Consider the following 20,833-nt stretch of genomic DNA (forward strand, 5'->3'; position numbering starts at 1 on the left):
GCTCACCCCGTTGCAGGGATTCGAACCGCTGACCTTCTGGTCAGCAAGCCCTAGGCTCAGTGGTTTAACCACAGCGCCACCTGGTCCCTGTCAAGAAGAATATTGACTGTCAAAAAGGATGCTGTCCCTTTAAGAATTAGAGAAGGAAGAAGCGCTGGTCCAGAGAGCTAAGAAAGGATAAGGAGCAATTGATGACTTCTGATTCCCTTTCTCTTTCAGATATCACCGCTATCTATTCATAATGGTTAAATCCATCATGTCTGCATGTGAGGGGGCACATTGGGGGCTGGGTTTCTTTTTCATGGGAGGGGTTGATGCCAGTGTCAAATCTAGCTAGATGTCCCTTTCCTGGGCTGAAGACCACTATACTATGTCACATCTGCCAATGGCATCTGTCTTGGGCCCAGTCTTAATCAACATCTTTATCAATGACTTGGATGATGGGCTTGAGGGCATCCTGAGCAAGTTTGACACCATATTGGGAGGGGTGGCTAACACCCCAGAGGACAGGATCACACTTCAAAATGACCTAACAGATTAGACAACTGGGCCAAAGCAAACAAGATGAATTTTAACAGGGAGAAATGTAAAGTACTACACTTGGGCAAAAAAAATGAAAGGCACAAATACAGGATGGGAGACACCTGGCTTGAGAGCAGTACATGTGAAAAGGATCTAGGAGTCTTGGTAGACCACAAACTTGACATGAGTCAACAGTGTGATGCAGCAGCTAAAAAAGCCAATGCAATTCTGGGCTGCATCAATAGGAGTATAGCATCTAGATCAAGGGAAGTAATAGTACCACTGTATTCTGCTCTGGTCAGACCTCACCTGGAATACTGTGTCCAGTTCTGGGCACCACAGTTCAAGAAGGATACTGACAAGCTGGAACGTGTCCAGAGAAGGGAAACCCAAATGGTCAAAGGCCTGGAAACGATGCCTTATGAGGAACGGCTTAGGGAGCTGGGTATGTTTAGCCTGGAGAAGAGAAGGTTAAGGGGTGATATGATAGCCATGTTCAAATATATAAAAGGATGTCATATGGAGGAGGGAGAAAGATTGTTTTCTGCTGTTCCAGAGAAGCGGACAAGGAGCAATAGATTCAAACTACAAGAAAGACGATTCCACCTAAACATTAGGAAGAACTTCCTGACAGTAAGAGCTGTTCGGCAGTGGAATTTGCTGCCAAGGAGTGTGGTGGAGTCTCCTTCTTTGGAGGTCTTTAAGCGGAGGCTTGACAGCCATCTGTCAGGAATGCTTTGATGGTGTTTCCTGCTTGGCAGGGGGTTGGACTGGATGGCCCTGGTGGTCTCTTCCAACTCTATGATTCTATGATCTTTGAAGATAGGGGCTGTTTCTATGTTTTCTTCTACAGGCCCTTCCTCTGCACAGAAAGAAATCCGCTTTTTGCAACATGCCCTCACCCTGTAGTGTATCTGAGTATGTGCAGAGTGCATTTTTCTAGCCACAGGTTGCAGTAAATCAACATGGGGGGGGAGCGACTTTGATCAGAGTGTCTCTTCTGTAACATTGCCTTTTTCTTTTTCTTTTTTCTTTTGGTAAGTGGGAAAATTTTGAAAAACCCCAATCACTTAATTTTGTTCTGGCTTTACAATCCTGCTAACCTGGTGACTTAAGCATTCTGAGTGGGCTGGTAAAATTCTGGCTGGAAATATGAGCAAGAACCCCACTGGGAAGCAGCACAGTGGATTGTAATGGGTTGTGGGATCTGAATTATTTTCTGCTTTCTGTGAAATTTGCCTCCTGCTAATCATTGGCTGAACGAGCTGCTGCAATTCTGAGCTGCTTGGAATATTTGGCTCCATAACCTACCTAGAATGTTGCGGCCCAGCCCTGGTGCAGGTGCGAGAACGATGAGCTCTCTGAGCATGTGCAGAGGCTTCCGCAGACCCATAAGACCCTGACTCTGATTTACGTACCCGAATCCCCTGAATTTCTGTTTGGTTTTGTGTGCTTTTACGCTGCCGGTTTTGGGTGGTAGTTTTGTTTTAATGACACTGCTTGTTTTTATGCTGCATTTACAAAATCTAAACGTCTTTCAGTAAATCAAATTGTGACAAATTGAGTAAATGTCAGTCTCACATCTGGAGCAGCTAAAACCAGCCTGCACTTTTTCTGGGAAATGGGGTCCTATCTTCTAACCCAGATTTTTCCTCCTCCCCCCCCCCACAGAGCCAGCTGTCTCAGGCGCTGAATGGACTCTCAGACAGAGCAAAAGAGGCCAAAGAATTCCTGGTGCAACTACGGAATATGGTGCAGCAGATCCAGGTACGTTCTTGAATCCGCCAGGTGGAAATGGGAGCTGGCATGCGGCATTTGGGGACCTGAAACCGAAAGCCCAAATTGGATCCCTAGCCCCCTAAACAGATGCCCTCCAGCTGTTTTGGATTAGAACTCCCATCAGCCCCCGACCATGAAGACTGGGGGCAGATCCACACCATAATTTAAACCATCCCTAGTTTAAGACATCCAATGTGCATCTCAAGCACATGACTTTCCCCAAAGTATCCTAGGAATGGTTATGAGCATGAGATGAACGTGCTGGATCAGGCCAATGGCCCATCGAGTCCAGCATCCTCCTGCTCTCACTGTGGCCACCCAGATGCTTGTGGGAAATGAGCAAGCAGGATTCGAACGCGAGAGCAGCATTCTCCCCTCCCATGGTTCCCGGCAACTCATAGTTTGTTAAAGGTCCTGGGAACTGCAGTTCTGTGAGGAGGAAACTATGGTTCAATTCAAAGTGTTGGTGCTGACCTTGAAAGCCCTAAACGGCCTCGGTCCAGTATACCTGAAGGAGTGTCTCCTCCCCCATCGTTCTGCCCGGACACTGAGGTCCAGTGCCGAGGGCCTTCTGGCGGTTCCCTCGCTACGAGAAGCTAAGTTACAGGGAACCAGGCAGAGGGCCTTCTCGGTAGTGGCACCCACCCTGTGGAATGCCCTCCCACCAGAGGTCAAAGAGAACAACAATTACCAGACCTTTAGAAGGCATCTCAAGGCAGCCCTGTTTAGGGAAGCTTTTAATATTTGATGAATTATTGTATTTTATTATTTTGCTGGAAGCAGCCCATCGTGGCTGGGGAAACCCAGCCAGATGGCCGGGGTATAAATAATAAATTATTATTATTATTATTATTATTATTATTATTATTATTCCCAGGGTTCATTTTAGGGGAGAAAGTCATGTGCTTTTTCTGTGCAATGGAAGTCCTTTCAGCCCTGGGGCTAATGAGAGCTGTGGCCTAAAACAGCTGGCTTGCACAAGATTGGCAAAGCTTGCTCTGTTGGACCATGCCATTTATGTAAGGGGGAGAGGGTTTTAAAAATATTTATATTTCATTTAAAAAAATTCAGTGAAAATGAAAAAGGCAAGGAAACTTACCACAAAGCTTGTTTGTTTTTTCGTTTATTGCGGGCCCAGTCGCAGTGCCTCCCCCACCCCCAGGCATGGGCTAAATGTAAGGTGTGATTCATAAACTCAAGCAGACAACGATCTGGATTAGAAATGGCCACAACTTTATTGATTGCAGATATAAATGGATTTTTGGCTCAGGCGTTGGGTTTTACATCCATTCCAGCCTGCCCCCCCCCCACAATTATTATTATTTTTAATTTTAAAAAGGTAAGTGAACTTGGTTCCCACAAGTTCCTGCTCCAAAAAAAAACCAAACCCTGCACAAAAGTAGTAGAATTAACCCAACAAATTCTTAACACGGCATTATGCTTTTTATGAACTGATTCCAAATATTTATCTGCACGCAGTCTGTGTTTAAAAGCCATCCGTTCGTATGTTGCTAGAGTCGCCATCTCTTTCACCCATTGATCGAAATGAGCCCTGGCGTTATTATCTTTCCGATGAAATAATATCGGTCTTTTCGCAGGGCGTGGGGAGTCCGTTTACATTGACCCTTTGTCAAACCCCAGGCAGCTGGTATATAGTTTAAAATAATATCACCATCAGACAATTTAAATCCCCCCTCCCAAAGTAGTATTTAGGCAAGATGGAGAGGCGTTGGGTGCTGTTATGCAGCATCTTCTGTCGATATGGCATAGCCAAGGCAATTATTCTCTGTGCAGCCTCCCTGCCCCCCAGCCAAGCCTGATAACATCTCTGCAAATGTGGCTGGTGGGGTTTCCATGCGGGATTGATTGAAAGTGTGGCTCCTGCATTGTGGATGGCTGGCTTTGGTTTCCAGGAAGGCTGCTCCTCCCCGCACCCCGCCGTTCCCCATTAAGCTGTGGAGTCATCGTCCATCACAGCCATTTCCAAATTAAACCCCCACCCCTACTTCTCCATACATCGCTTCTTCCTTCAGCCCTGTGGCCGCTGCTGCCTCGCCCCACTTTGTATGCCTTGATGTTAGTCATCCCTCCTGGGACTAATCCTGCCTCACCGAACAGAACAGCCCTGCTGTGGGTGTTGTTGTTGTTGTTGTTGTTTAGTCGTTTAGTCATGTCCGACTCTTCGTGACCCCACGGACCATAGCACACCAGGCACTCCTGTCTTCCACTGCCTCCCGCAGTTTGGTCAAACTCATGTTCGTAGCTTCGAGAACACTGTCCAACCATCTTGTCCTCTGTCGTCCCCTTCTCCTAGTGCCCTCAATCTTTCCCAACATCAGGGTCTTTTCCAAGGATTCTTCTCTTCTCATGAGGTGGCCAAAGTATTGGAGCCTCAGCTTCACAATCTGTCCTTCCAGGGAGCACTCAGGGCTGATTTCCTTAAGAATGGATAGGTTTGATCTTCTCGCAGTCCATGGGACTCTCAAGAGTCTCCTCCAGCACCATAATTCAAAAGCATCAATTCTTCGGTGATCAGCCTTCTTTATGGTCCAGCTCTCACTTCCATACATCACTACTGGGAAAACCATAGCTTTAACTATACGGACCTTTGTTGGCAAGGTGATGTCTCTGCTTTTTAAGATGCTGTCTAGGTTTGTCATTGCTTTTCTCCCAAGAAGAAGGCGTCTTTTAATTTCGTGACTGCTGTCACCATCTGCATTGATCAAGGAGCCCAAGAAAGTAAAATCTCTCACTGCCTCCATTTCTTCCCCTTCTATTTGCCAGGAGGTGATGGGACCAGTGGCCATGATCTTGGTTTTTTTGATGTTGAGCTTCAGACCATATTTTGCGCTCTCCTCTTTCACCCTCATTAAAAGGTTCTTTAATTCCTCCTCGCTTTCTGCCATCAAGGTTGTGTCATCTGCATATCTGAGGTTGTTGATATTTCTTCCGGCAATCTTAATTCCGGCTTGGGATTCATCTAGTCCAGCCTTTCGCATGATGAATTCTGCATATAAGTTAAATAAACCCTGGAGAAGGAACTGGCAAGCCACTCCAGTATCCCTGCCAAGAAAACTCCTGCTGTGGATGGAGACACACAACTGTTTCAGTCAAGGAGTTTGATCTCCAGGAATGGGTTTGAAAGGCGGGAGATGTTTTGCAGGAGCCCTGCTTTCTCTTTTTTTTAAATAATAATAATTTTTATTAATTTTTATATAATAGCGCAATAAACAAGACAAAACATACAAAATAAAAAAACATATCCATCCACCTTCCCTCCCCCCCCCACAAGTCCACTTCTGCCACCAGTAGATCCTGCAAGTGTTGAGAGTCGAAGGTAGTCCATGTTAAAGCTGAGTTTGTCCTCCCCCCCTCCTTCACCCCTGGCCCCCCCTGCCACCAAGAGGCCCCAAGATAAAAGGAGCGATAAGGTTTGGATTCCCCCCCAGCCCTTACTAGAGATCCTTCAACATAACACATAACACACACACAAACAAACAATTAAAAGTATCCATTTCTTACTTTGCTACACAGTGTATTTGTGACTTCCTCAGATCCCCTCTTCCTGGTTTTCATAATTTCTTAATATAATTATAGCGGATTTCTTATTCTTAATTTCAAATCTTTTTCTTTAAAATCGACATTGTTTCCCTCCTTCTTCGTGTCGCCACCTCACAGGCCCCCTCCTGCCACAAGAGGAACCTGTGAGGTGCAACCATCTAAAGGAGATCCATTTTTATGATTGGGTTTCCTTCCACCCCTCCCTCCACCCCCCCCCGAGCCCCCTAGGAGCCCTGCTTTCTCAAGGCAGCACAGAGATGCTCTTCGATTGTAAGGGCCTGATTTTTGCCCGGGTATCTCGAGTGTGTTACCCATTTTTGTGTGGAGGAGGGCTAATGTAAGGGCTGAGCCACACCAGGGCAGGATTAACCATTAAGCAAAATAAGCAAGCGCTTAGGGCAGGCATCCCCAAACTGCGGCCCTCCAGATGTTTTGGCCTACAACTCCCATGATCCCTAGCTAACAGGACCAGTGGTTGGGGATGCTGGGAATTGTAGTCCAAAACATCTGGAGGGCCGAAGTTTGGGGATGCCTGGCTTAGGGCATCAAGGGAAGGAGGAGGGGCACCGCAGATATTTTCCATTGCTGGATTTTTTAACGTTCATGGTCCCAAATGGCTCAGCTGAGCATTCATTTTCTCAGCTGAAGTACATATATTTAAAATCCCAACAGAACAACTATTCAACAAGGCAGGCTGGATGCCTTATTATCTCAACTAAGTATAGAAACAGATGTTTTACATAAGATTAGTTTTGAGGATCTGGTCAAAGACTACAATTAGAAAAAGCAGGAGAATTTTTTTCAGATATAAATAAAGTGGAAGTAGACAAAAATAAACATTATTTTCCATTTTACTGTAGGTTTTGTTTCATTTCAAAACGTGAAAATGTATGTCATGGTTTATTATGGTATTTATTTTGAATTAGATATATATACAGGGCACGCAAATCCTTTAAGTGCCTAGGGTCTCTAAAGGTCTTAATCTGGCCCTGATCCACACTTCCTTCTGTCCCACTGCTTCTCCCACCTCCAGGCAAAACTGCTCCATAGCGCTCAGTTGGAGCAAACAGTAATCAGGTTTTTGCACAGATTCCTCTTTGTTCCGATTTAGAGCTAAAGACTGGGTTTTTTCCTGGGGAGGGAGCAGGGCAAGGTGGAAACTGCTCAGGCCCGTGCTTTCTAGGCAATGGACAAGCAAAAGTGTGGGTGAGCCCTTAGTTGAGCGGTAAATGTGCATAACAGCCAGCCATTGTGCACATTCACTAGGCCTCCTGGAGAATGTGCACATCATCTGTGCACAAAATCTGTACGTTTCTTAGTCAATACCCACCACCTCCAGGGGGTCTTGGGGAATCTTCATGCAGCTCAGGAGAGCCTTCCCCAACCTGGAGCCCTCCAGATGTTTGGGGCTTCTTCTCTCATCAGCCATACCCCCTGGGACTGATGTGAATCCTACTCTGCAACATCTGGAGGGCACCAAGTCAGGATAGACTTGCACGAGGACAAGACCATGTAGTGGGAGCTGCTTCAACTGTCCCCGTCACTGGGACCATCTGACGGGTTTTTTGCCCCACAGGAGAACAGCGTGGAGTTTGAAGCCTGCCTCGTCGCCCAGTGTGATGCCCTCATTGATGCCCTCAACCGGAGGAAAGCTCAGCTGTTGACGCGGGTCAACAAGGAACATGAGCACAAGCTGAAGGTATTGGAATAATAATCTATATATGATAAGAATAATATTGGAGAAAACTGGATATTGAAACCTGCTTAACCTAAATCATATATCCCAGTTTTACAGCGGCCCTTTAAAGTACGCTTCACGCAGAGTATACACAGTCAGAAGTCGACCTGGCTAAGAAAACACCACCAAGAGCGTAGGGAATTATCTCCCTTATATGAAACCCCTTACTAGCTGCACACTTGTAAAAGTATGCAGATGAAAATACAAACGGTTGGGTTTCTTTAACTGAAAAACAAACTGACTCTAAAGAGACTTTAAACTAAAGATAAATGCTTTCTCTCTTAGCAATGTTATCTACCCACATTTCGAAACCTCCCACAAACCACCCATTAAACTACCCGAGAATTAACAGCAAACTAGCATTATAACTGGGACCCAGGTGGCGCTGTGGTTAAACCACTGAGCCTAGGGCTTGCTGATCAGAAGGTCGGCGGTTCGAATCCCTGTGACGGGGTGAGCTCCCGTTGCTTGGTCCCAGCTCCTGCCAACCTAGCAGTTCGAAAGCACGTCAAAGTGCAAGTAGATAAATAGGAACTGCTACAGTGGGAAGGTAAACGGCGTTTCCATGTGCTGCTCTGGTTTGCCAGAAGCAGCTTTGTCATGCTGGCCACATGACCTGGAAGCTATACGCCGGCTCCCTCGGCCAATAATGTGAGCTGAGCGCGCAACCCCAGAGTCGGTCACGACTGGACCTAATGGTCAGGGGTCCCTTTACCTTTAGCATTATAACCAAGCAACTCTCATACTAAGATTCAACTAAGGAATCTCTTAAACTGAGAACAACTGAGAGAGTGATCAAACTGAAAGATCTAACTAAGAGATGCAGAAGGCTTTCTGGCAGAGCCTTATATACAAGGAGCAGAGCCCACGCCTCTGGGCAATTAACAGAAATCACCTGCACCTGTTTCTCTTAAACAGACAGTATTTACATTAGACCGGCTCTAAAGTAACTTGACTATTCAAAAAATCCAACAGAAGGTTGGTCTGGGGTGAGGGTGGTGACGATGGAGCATCTGGGGGCACCACACGGCCCTTGGACAAGAACGGCCAGCAAGGTTGACATGGGGGATGGACACAGATGGGAGACAGTCGCAGGAGGGGAGAGTACCCTTGTGCTTGGGTCCTACTTGTGGGTTTCCCATTGGGGCTACTGGTTGCCCACTGGGAGAAGAGGATGCCAGACTCAGTGGGCCATCATCGTGGTCCAGCACAGCTCTTCTGATGTTCTTCTAACTGATTGTAATAAAGAAGATAAGCAGGTGGGGGCTGGCTGAGGGCAGAGTGACGTTGGTGAGATGAGATCCATAAAGGAAAAAAGTCAAGGACCCCTGGACGGTTATGTCCAGTCAAAGGTGATTATGGGGTTGCGGCGCTCATCTCGCTTTCAGGCTGAGGGAGCCGGCGTTTGTCCACAGACAGCTTTGCCGGGTCATGTGGCCAGCAGGACTAAACCGCTGGCAGAAACCAGAGTGCATGGAAACACCGTTTACCTTCCTGCCACAGCGGTACCTATTTATCTACTTCCACTGGCGTGCTTTTGAACTGCTAGGTTGGCAGGAGCTGGGACAGAGCAACAGGAGCTCACTTCATTGCGGGCATTCGAACCGCTGACCTTCCGATCGGCACGCCCAAGGACCACAGCGCCACCCGCGTCCCTAAAATCTAGATCCATATAGGTAGATGCCTCTCTACATTTGTGAGAGCTAATGCCCTGTCTTTGGGACAGGGTTTCACCGAACTGGTGCCCTCCAGTTGTTTTGGATTTCAACTGCCATCGCCTCAAGCCTGCACACTTGCCTGTTGTTGTTGTTGTTTAGTCGTTTAGTCGTGTCTGACTCTTCGTGACCCCATGGACCATAGCACGCCAGGCACTCCTGTCTTCCACTGCCTCCCGCAGTTTGGTCAGACTCATGTTTGTAGCTTCGAGAACACTGTCCAACCATCTCGTTCTCTGTCGCCCCCTTCTCCTAGTGCCCTCCATCTTTCCCAACATCAGGGTCTTTTCCAGGGAGTCTTCTCTTCTCATGAGGTGGCCAAAGTAGAATCATAGAATCAGAGTTGGAAGAGACCACAAGGGCCATCCAGTCCAACCCCCTGCCAAGCAGGAAACACCATAAAAGCATTCTTGACATATGCCTGTCAAGCCTCTGCTTAAAGACCTCCAAAAAAGGAGACTCCACCACACTCCTTGGTAGCAAATTCCACTGCCGAACAGCTCTTACTGTCAGGAAGTTCTTCCTAATGTTTAGGTGGAATCTTCTGTCTTGTAGTTGAATCCATTGCTCCGTGTCCGCTTCTCTGGAGCAGCAGAAAACAACCTTTCTCCCTCCTCTATATGACATCCTTTTATATATTTGAACATGGCTATCATATCACCCCTTAACCTTCTCTTCTCCAGGCGAAACATACCCAGCTCCCTAAGCCGTTCCTCATAAGGCATCATTTCCAGGCCTTTGACCATTTTGGTTGCCCTCTTCTGGACACGTTCCAGCTTGTATTGGAGCCTCAGCTTCACGATCTGTCCTTCCAGTGAGCACTCAGGCCTGATTTCCTTCAGAATGGATAGGTTTGATCGTCTTGCAGTCCATGGGACTCTCAAGAGTCTACTTGCCTACGCACACACAATTCAGGGATAGCAGAGCGTGGCTTCTCCCTGGTCCACCCATAACCCCCACCCCACCCCCCCTCCAGTGCACACAGGCATGATTAAAGGGCTGGGATGATTTAGGGATGAGGGTGCAGCCACCATGGGAGGGAGGGGACCTGGAAACTGCCGTGGCAACAGTTGCCATAGAAACACCCGGAGACGGAGGGAGGGATGGCGGTGTGTGTGTGGCATGCCGAGGACCAGCAGCAACTGATAAGCCCTGGGAGGACTGACCTTGGAGATGGAGGGCAGCTGCCTGTGTGCTGTGCACACTCCCCTCCCAGGAAAGGTTAGAGCTCCTTTCCCAGGAGGGGGTTTGCGGCTGCACAAGAGAATTGATGGAAAGGAAATGGACTAGCGGAGGGAGGAGAGAGTCCCTCTCCCAGGCATTTTCAACGCGCTGCTGCAACACAGGCAGGGCAGGCTGAACGGAGGAGGAGGGTTGCTCCTAACTGGGTCGACCAGGGCCAAAAGTCTCTCCCCCTGGGAATAGGCAAAGGCAGCAGGGCTGAGATGTTTTCCAGCCTAGTAAATTCAAACACATTTTTGTCTATTCAGCAGAGGATTCCAATAGGTTTCCCTGCATGACAGGGGCGTCCAGCTCCGAGCTTTTGGCTTTCCCTCCTCATCCTTCCCTTAGACCTTTCTCTGTGTGTCTTCGAACACCGCTGGCATTTTCAGAGCAGAACGTAGATGTCTCTTCAAAGCAAACCCGTGTCGCTCCTTACAGTAGAATGCAGCAGGGCCTGCAACAAGTTTCTCTGTTGCCCTGTGCAGTGTTTGGGGTGGGGTGGTAGATGCAAACTGAACCATAGAATCACAGAATTGGAAAGGGAGCCCAAGGGGTATCTGCTCCAACCCCTTGCAATGCAGAAATATTTTTGCCCAACGTAGGGCTCGAAGCTGTGACCCAGAGATTAAGAAGTTTAAGGAAATTTTTAATGTTTGATGTCTTATCGTGTTTTTAATAGTCTATTGTGAGCCCCCCCAGAGCATTCTACAAATGGGGAGCCACTACAGAGAAGGCCCTGTTCCAGACCCTCCAAGTGTCCCTATTTTCCAGGGACCTCCCTGATTTAGAGAAGCCATCCTGGTTTCTGATTTGATCCCAGAATGTCCCACTTTTCTTTAGGACGCCCCTATTTTCATTGGGAAATGTTGGAGGGTAGAGAGTTATCCGACCCCCGAGCCATCTGAAGGCAATCCCGTATAGGGAAGTTTTTAAAATGTTTAATGCTTTATTATGTTTTTATATATTTTGGAAGCTGCCCAGAGTGGCCGGGGCAACCCAGTAAGATGTGTGGGGTATAATTTGTAAAGGGGTGTAATTTGAAAAACTATCCTTATGGAACGGGGCGCCCCTACTTCCATCAGAGAAATGTTGGGAGGTATGCCGTTCTCGTGTTGCCACCTTCCGGACCCTGTGTGGAGAGGGCACTCAAAGAACGGCCTCAGATCACAGAGTTCGGATGATGAAGAAATGATCGCTTCAGTTCTCAAGATGCTGGGTTCTGCTCCCTATCTGAATCATACAACCTCTGAAGGCTCCAAGATTGTGAAATGACAGTGTTCATTCAGCTTGTTCTGATTAGAAGAGTGGGCAGCCCCGCCGCTTCCATTAAGGCGAACTAGTCCCATGGACTGCAAGAAGATCAAACCTATCCATTCTTAAGGAAATCAGCCCTGAGCGCTCACTGGAAGGACAGATTGTGAAGCTGAGGCTCCAATACTTTGGCCACCTCATGAGAAGACAAGAATCCCTGGAAAAGACCCAGATGTTGGGAAAGATGGAGGGCACTAGGAGAAGGGGAGGACAGAGGATGAAATGGTTGGACAGTGTTCTCGAAGTTACGAACATGAGTTTGACCAAACTGCGGGAGGCAGTGGAAGACAGGAGTGCCTGGTGTGCTATGCTCCATGGGGTCACGAAGAGCCGGACATGACTAAACGACTGAACAACAACAACAGGCCATGGCCTAGGGCACTAAAATGGAGGGGGCGCTGACCAGGCCACCTGCCGCCCGCCAGTGCTGCCTCAGGCTGCTATCCGGAGGCGCGCGGGGAGCGCGGGCCTGGGGCCGCCTCCTCTGAACAGCTGAAAGGCGGGCGAGGCGGCCCCAGGCTCGCGCTCCCAGCGAGAAGTTCCGGAGGTGCGCGGGGAGCGGCAGAGAAGCGGCAGCGGCAGAAAGGAACTCCAGAACTTCTCGCCGGGAGCGCGAGCCTGGGGCCGCCTCGCCCGCCTTCCAGCTGTTCAGAGGAGAGCGCCGCCGCTGAGGAGCTCAAAGCGTCCCCTCGAGCTCCCCCCTTGGCCTGCGCTCCTCCCGCCAATGGAGGGGATGCAGGGGCATCACCGGGCGCCAGAAAGTGTTTTGCTTAGGGCGCAAAAAGCCCTAGCACCGCGCCTGAGAGTGGTGTGTGTGTGTGTGTGTGTGTGTGTGTGTGTGAGAGAGAGAGAGAGAGAGAGAGAGAGAGAGAGAGAGAGAGAGAGAGAGAGGAGAGAAGCTCAGGAAGAAGAAACAGATGACGTTTGCAAAGCTGATAATGAGCTTTGGGGTCTCTTAAAGGAGTTGGATGTAACTTGAGTTCCCTTGAGCAGTTATTTACACAACATCACCCCTCAGTAATGAGTACCCAGCCCCCCCCCCCGGCTCCCCGTCTTCTCTGCCTGCTGGATTGTTTTATGAGCTATAAAGTTGCGTTGAGCATCTGAGTACTTCATTGTGGCCCAGAGGCAGAACTCATTTGGGTCATAGCATATTCACATTTGTTGGTCTTGGATTTGAAATTCCACCATCTTTTAATGTCGTATAACTTCCTGATACAGTATGTCCTCTAAGCCTTCCATAACAAAATCCACTGAAATAAATGGAAATTAATTCAGAGTGAATGTAGAACAGTGAAACACAAATCCATCAATTTTTTCTAAAATTAAATAGACCCATTTCTAGGATCTTCCTGCTGTATTCTTCCTTAATATAATATAATATAATAATATATTGTTTATACCCCGCGGATCTGGCTGGGTTTCCCCAGCCATTCTGGGTGTCTCCCAACCGAATATTAAAAACACAACACGGCATTAAACATAAAAAAAACATCCCTAAACAGGGCTGTCTTCAAATGACACCCCCAAAGATGTTGAGCCTTTTTTTTTTACAAAAATGTTAAAAACAACGTGATTTTTCGATTTACTTCCGTAAGTTCCAGGACAAAGTACCGCCTTTTGGAAATTCCCTCCAGACATCACTTCTGCCTCTGAAATCCCAGCAACGTCCAGGAAAATCTGGGCGTATGACAGCCCTGTGTGGACTTGCAAGTTTTTAACTCCCTGCATTTTTACTGAGGACTGGATTTTCCGTACCTGAAACGTACGCTTTTGTTTTTGAATGAAAGTAAGTTTCTAGCCCTTATGGACATGGGAAGAGTGCCTGGGGCTGGAGAAGGGCCGCGTGTGACTTCCAGTGATGCTGGGATGGGGCTTTAGGACTTACTAGAACAACTTATTCGCTCTCCAGCGCCCAGCATCATAAATGATGCAGAACAATAAATAACCATGCATAATGTGGCACTAATTATGCAAAATATATTTGCATTGCTTTATGAGCATCATTTATTTAGAGTGCAGCATTTCTCTTTTCTGTAGCTCAGAGGCTGGGTTTTAAATAATGCACAAAATACCCGGGCCAGTTTTTAACTCTTTGTAGGGCCAAGGCTTTGTAGTGTCCAGATCAAGGGACGTCATAGCCCTGCTCGGTTCTGCCTTGGTCAGGCCACACCTGGAGTACTGTGTCCAGATCTGGGCACTACAATTTAAGGATGTTGACAAACAGGAATGTTTGCAGAGAACACAACCAAGATGATAAAGGGTCTGAACCAAGCCTTAGAAGGAATGTTTGAGGGAGTTGGGGCTGTTTAGCCTGAAAAAGAGGAGACCGAGAGGAGATATGAGAGCCATCTTGAAATATCTTGAGGGCTGTTGCCTGGAGGAGGGAGCAAGCTTGTTTTCTCCTGCTTTGAAGGGTAGGTCCCAAACCAATGGATTTCAGCTACAAGAAAGGAGATTCCGACTAAACATCAGGAATAGCTGTTCAGCAGTGGAACCGTCTCCCTTGGGAGGTGGTGGACTCTCCTTCCTTGGAGGCTTTTAACCAGAGGTTGGATGGCCATCAGGGATGCGGGTGGCGCCACTGAGCCTCTTGGGCTTGCCGATCAGAAGATCGGCGGTTCGAATCCCCGTGACGGGGTGAGCTCCCGTTGCTCAGTCCCAGCTCCTGCCAACCTAGCAGTTCAAAAGCACGCCAAAAAGTGCAAGTAGATAAATAGGTACTGCTCCGGCGGGAAGGTAAATGGCATTTCCGTGTGCTGTTCTGGTTTCAGTGTTCTGTTGTGCCAGAAGCGGCGTAGTCGTGCTGGACACATCATGACCTGGAAAATCTGCGGACAAACGCCGGCTCCCTCAGCCTGTAAAGCGAGATGAGCGCCACAGCCTGAGAGTCGTCTACGTCTGGACTTAACTGTCAGGGGTTCTTTACCTTTACCTTTGGATGGCCATCAGTCACGAATGCTTTAGCTGAGATTCTTCATTGCAGGCTCTTGTAGTACCTTCCCACTTTATGATTCTTTGATTCAAAGGTTTGTTGAAAGGGATGAGAGATGTCTGGTACTGTATTGCAAATATGCCCTCACAGAGCTACAGTTCCCAAAGTGGTTTAATAATCGATCTCTTTCTCCAGGAAACCCTGGGAATTGTAGCTCTCTGAGTGGAATAGCAAACTACAGTTCCCAGGATTCTCGGGATGTGTGTGTGGGGGAGCAATGGCTATTTAAAGTGGTATGAGACCACACTAAATATGAAGTGTGGAATGGGCCTTATTCAAGAGAATTAGAGGCAGCTGGTAGTGTGCTGAACCGGAGGCAGTGCATATCAAGTCCTTTGCAGATTTTGTCTGTAACGTATTATTGTACAGACATGTTGGCCTTCAACTGGGCTTGCTGTTGAGGTTATAAAAAGGTCATAGGTCAGGAGTCACCCCTGACCCAGGTCAAGCCCTAACCTCACAGGCTACAGCTCTGTCCCCCAACACCAGTTAAGGCCCTGCTGGGACTGTGTTGAACCTCCTTCTGTGAAGCTAAGAGCCATTATTGGATTCCGGAGCCCTTGAAACTCCTTCCTTGCCATACCTGAGACAGAGCATCCATCACCCTGTGATTTATAACCATGGAGCCTGTGTGCAGAGCAGATGGTGGCTCCTTCGATAATATTCTGAAAGCGTCAACTTTGAGTGGAGAGGCGAGAGATTTCATTATCTAGGAAGAGCAGGAACCTCGACTTAAGCTGTAAAGAAGATAAGGAGATAAAAGATGGTTTCCCCCGCAAATCCCATATTTGCAATCTCGCTCTCCAGGGCTGGGCTCATCTCCACAAAGAGCATTACCGGAGGCCATTGCAATGAAAGGGAAGGCTCTTTCAAGGCTTTGCTTACTTGTCCTTAGGCTGGAGGTTTTTATACGAACAGAGGAAGCTGCCTTGTGCTGAATGCCATTGCATGCCCTGTAATAAATGAAATTAAGCACCCAAATGCCACTGCATGCCAACTGCCTACCACCAGGTAGCAAACATTGAAATCGAATAGCATTAATGTAGACATCATAATTTGAATTATGGTGCTGGAGGAGACTCTTGAGAGTCCCATGGACTGCAAGAAGATCAAACCTATCCATTCTGAAGGAAATCAGCCCTGAGTGCTCCCTGGAAGGACAGATCGTGAAGCTGAGGCTCCAATACTTTGGCCACCTCATGAGAAGAGAAGAATCCTTGGAAAAGACCTTGATGTTGGGAAAGATGGAGGGCACAAGGAGAAGGGGACGACAGAGGATGAGATGGTTGGACAGTGTTCTCGAAGCTACGAACATGAGTTTGACCAAACTGTGGGAGGCAGTGGAAGACAGGAGTGCCTGGCGTGCTATGCTCCATGGGGTCACGGAGAGTCGGACACGACTAAACGACTAAACAACAACAAGACATCAAACAACTGGCAAATATTTGAACATTGAGAGTCGACATAAACATTTGCAAAGGGGAACAAATCACTGGGACACATTGACTTCAGTTAAAAAGAAAAGGCCAAGGGGGTGCCACTCAGAACTGGGTCTGTATATTTTATTTATATTTATTTCGTACAATTTATAAACTGGTTGTTTGTAAAAAACAAACAAACAGAAAAACCCACAAAGCGGCTTACAAAAAGATGAAGCAATAAAAACATTTACAATACTTTTAAACATGCTAGAAGTTAAAATACTACAACAGGTCAAAATTCACATTAGCATTTCGAAGCATCTAGGTAGGCTTAGCCTGAACAAGAATGTTTTAGCAGGCGCCAAAAAGAATACAGTGAAGGTCCCTGCTTGATACCAAGAGGGAGGGGGATCCAAAGTATAGACGCTGCCATACTAAACAATTGAGTTCTTAGAATAATAATAATAATAATAATAATAATAATAATAATAATAATAATAATAATTTATTATTTATACCCCGCCCACCTGGCCGGGTTCCCCCAGCCATTCTGGGCGGCTTCCAACAAAACACTAAAATACAGAAATGTGGAGTGTGTGTTATGTGGCAGATGTTGTTGTTGTTTAGTCGTTTAGTCGTGTCCGACTCTTTGTGGCCCCATGGACCAGAGCACGCCAGGCACTCCTGTCTTCCACTGCCTCCTGCAGTTTGGCCAGACTCATGTTCGTAGCTTTGAGAACACTGTCCAGCCATCTCGTTCTCTGTCGTCCCCTTCTCCTAGTGCCCTCCATCTTTCCCAACATCAGGGTCTTTTCCAAGGATTCTTCTCTTCTCATGAGGTGGCCAAAGTATTGGAGCCTCAGCTTCAGGATCTGTCCTTCCAGTGAGCACTCGGGGCTGATTTCCTTCAGAATGGAGAGGTTTGATCTTCTTGCAGTCCATGGGACTCTCAAGAGTGTCAGGTGTAGTACTGCCAATTCCATCAACTGAAATGGTTGATGGGGCAGATGTTGGGTAAGGAGATCTCGTAGGTATATTGGCCCTGAGTTATTAAGGGCTTTGTAGACTAAGAGCAACACCTTGAATTTGTTCCAGTAGCAGATCGGCAAGCGGTGCAGATCTCTGAGCACAGGTGTTCCATGCTGGGTATGTCTCGTTCTTGTCAGCAATTGCGCTGCAACATTCTGCACCACCAAGCACGAGGGAAGCCGCACATAGAGTGCATTGCACTCATCCAGTCTTGATGTAACTCAGGTTGCCGTATTTTGGAAGAGCAAAAAAAGTGGACGCTATGATGGCCATTCAAAGCAAAGAAACACAATTTGTCCCAAATTTTACCCCTGTAAAAGAGGACGTGTCCTGGAAAAAGAGGGCACATGAATTACTGTGGCAAGACCCTCCCAGGCCAGGAATGGCAATAGCTGCTGATTCCACAAGTCTACCATTGGCGAGACTCTAATATCTGGGCTGCCATTCAGAATCCGTGTGTTAAGGTCCTCATGTCCTCATTTTCTGCAGCTTTGCAGAAACTTGCATGAACTCAAATGTCAAATGTAATTGTGAAGGAGCAACACAATGTGCGAGCCCCTCCTACTGGATGCGTGCAGTACTGCTGTACCAGAACTTTAGAAAAGCATCTGCTGGATCAGGCCAATGGTCCATGTAGCCCAGAATCCTGTTCTCACAGTGACCAAGCACAGGGCCGTCTTAAGCCCATCCAGCGCCCTGGCACTAAGGTCCCTCCAGCGCCCCCCTCCAGAGCCTCTCCAAGGGCCCGGGAGTGCCAAGCGGATCGCGGTGGCAGCGGGAGGCCACCTCCAAGGACTCCGTGCTGCGCCTCCTTCTCGTTTCCCCAGCGCTGGGTTCCGCTCAGTCGAGCTTCGCCACCAGCGCACGCACCGCAGGACCAGCAAGAGCTGCTTGGGCGCTGGGCGCGCGCTGGTGGCAAAGTTCGACTGAGCGGAACCCAGCGCTGGGGAAACGAGAAGGAGGCGCAGCGCGGAGTCCTCGGAGAAGGAGCACAGTCCTGGCCAGATCGCCGGAACCCTGCACTCACTTGGCGCCCTTCCAGCACCCTCCAGCGCCCTCCAGCGCCCGGCGCCGTGGTTCTCCGCGCCACTAGCCTCTATGGCTAGGACGGGCCTGGCCAAGCAGATGCCTGCGCGAAGCCTGCAAGCAGGACCTGAGCACAAGAGCAACTCTCCCCGCCTGCTGTTTCCAACAGCTGGTGTTCAGAAGCTGAAGTGGAGGTGGGTTCCCACAAGGCAAGACAAAGCGATAATAGCAAGAACCTTTGTTGAACTACAGAACAGGACAAGAGGGGCAAAGCAACTGCTTAAATACATTTCTGGAGGCCTGGGCCACTCCCACTCTCAATGTGATTGGCTGTCTAAACTTCCAAGCTGCGAATCCTAAGTCAGAGTTTAAGGCCCAATGGCAGAGGCCCGAATCCTGAAATGTTCTGTGATTGGATATCATGTATCGAATCAGAACACAAGGGCTCAGAATCCCTAGTCCAGACTCAAGCTCAGGCACCACAGATCACTGAATACATAACAGAATCATTGCTGCCTCTGATTGTGGAGGTAGAGCAGAGCCATCTAATCCTCTTTTCAAGCCATCTAGATTGGGGGCCACCACTGCCTCTTGCAGGAGGGAGTTCCCTAGTTTAACTCTGCGCTGAGTGAAGAAGGGCTTCCTTTTATTTCTTCTGAAGCTTCCAGCATTGACCTTCCATGAGTTCTTAGTGTCTGCAAGCTACGGGTCATGAAGACGTCGGAGAGCCAGGCTGGAAACATTCCTGAGTTATGCCTGGGGGATCATTCCTCCCCCCACTGGTTTCCAACAAAGCCTTAACACGCTGAACAAGGTTCACTTGTGGGAATGTTGGGGATGTGGATTAGGTAGGATATATTATTAGATAGATCCTATCCAAGTTTGTGTTAGCAAGCTTCCAATATCAGCAGAGTGATATTCCCCTTTTGTGCGCAGCAAAGTGTGAGCTCAATATTATACTTCCTGGCAAATCCCCTTGTCCCTCTTAAAAGAAATACACGACACAATAGTATTAAAATAAGATAGAGTTTACTCACATGACATCCTGAGTTAACAGCATAATCTCAGAAAGGCAGGCTTACGTAGAAAAGTTACAAATATCTACATCTGGAGTCTACTTAGTAAAGTGAGGCTCCATCTGGTCTCTCTCTTGGCAGCAGGCCAAGAGGGAGAACCATCCTAACTGGAGATTCTCTGGAGATATGTTCCCGTTGAAGGAGAAAAGGCTAAGAGAGAGAATGGCTGCTAGCTAGGGGCTTTTGTCTGCCAGCTAATCCATCTCATCTGCTTATCTGGAGGAACAGGAACTTAGTCAGGTGTCCCTCCAGGTGAGTCCCTCTTAGTGGACACTCTAGGAACTGTTGTGACTTGTCTGCCCCAGTGTTCCATCCCACATCGCTCAGTGAGGAGGCTCTGGGAAGCTAGAGAAGCAAGGTGCTCAGATGACCCCACAAGTTCTCATGCGAGTATCCCAGAGCCTTCGGGCTGAGCAAGCCTTGTCCTCTTCTGCACCAGTCATACATGGTGCTTCTGAACAGCACAGTCAAGAACCCCCAGGCTCTCAGGTGCCAGCCAGATTCAATGGGGAGTGACTAATGAGAGAACTAGGTGATCCGCTGGGTTTCTTGCAATGCCTGCCCCATTACAGTTGGTTCCCTTGGTCCAGCCACAGCCTCATTTTATACAACAACAACAACAACAACAACAACAACAACAACAACAATTTTATTATTTATACCCCGCCCATCTGATTGGGTTTCCCCAGCCACTCTGGACGGCTCCCAACAGAATATTAAAAACACGATAAAACATCAAACATTGAAAACTTCTCTAAACAGGGCTACCTTCAGATGTCTTCTAAAAGTCAGATAGTTGTTTCTTTCCTTGACATCTGACGGGAGGGTGTTCCACAGGGCAGGCGCCACCACCGAGAAGGCCCTCTGCCTGGTTCCCTGTAACCCCACTTCTCACAGGGAGGGATCCGCCAGAAGGCCCTCAGAGCTGGACCTCAGTGTCTGGGCTGGACAGTGGTACAGAGATAGAACAGCTCATGGCTCCCAGCTCTAGAAACATTGCTGTCTTGTGTGTCTCATTGCAGGTGGTGCGGGACCAGATCTCCCACTGCACAGTGAAACTACGCCAGACGACGGGACTCATGGAATACTGCTTGGAGGTCATCAAGGAGAACGATCCGAGCGGATTCCTCCAGGTTGCTGCTTGATTCTCTTCCCCCCGTTCATACTCCTAAGCATACCTGCCAAGTCTCCCACAGAAAAATACAGGATTAGCATAGCTGTCAAGTTTTCCATTTTCTCGCGAGGAAGCCTATTCAGCATAAGGGAATTTCCCTTAAAAAGGGGGAGAACTTGACAGCTATAGGGATTAGCAGCAGCAGCAGTGGCACCGGAAGTTGCACCGGATGTTGTCCAGCGGCCATCTCAGGGGTGGCTATGCAGCTATCTCCAAGATTGCCACCTCTAAGATGGCCGCTGGGCATGCGTAGAAGCTATTT

The 20,833-nt window shown here is 48.1% G+C and overlaps 1 protein-coding gene across 1 annotated transcript in view; it reads left to right on the forward strand.

The window, feature by feature from the left end:
- The window catches only part of TRIM9 (tripartite motif containing 9), a 69,457-nt gene that overhangs the window by 24,363 nt on the left and 24,261 nt on the right, over nucleotides 1-20,833 (forward strand). Inside the window, exons 2-4 of the mRNA XM_060276532.2 lie at nucleotides 2,194-2,289; nucleotides 7,439-7,561; nucleotides 20,420-20,530. Of these exons, the coding sequence (XP_060132515.2) occupies nucleotides 2,194-2,289; nucleotides 7,439-7,561; nucleotides 20,420-20,530 (330 nt within the window). The remainder of the gene's footprint in view (nucleotides 1-2,193; nucleotides 2,290-7,438; nucleotides 7,562-20,419; nucleotides 20,531-20,833) is intronic.

This window comes from Zootoca vivipara, chromosome 1 (assembly GCF_965207765.1).
Source record: "Zootoca vivipara chromosome 1, rZooViv2.hap1.1, whole genome shotgun sequence".
NCBI lineage: Eukaryota > Metazoa > Chordata > Lepidosauria > Squamata > Lacertidae > Zootoca > Zootoca vivipara.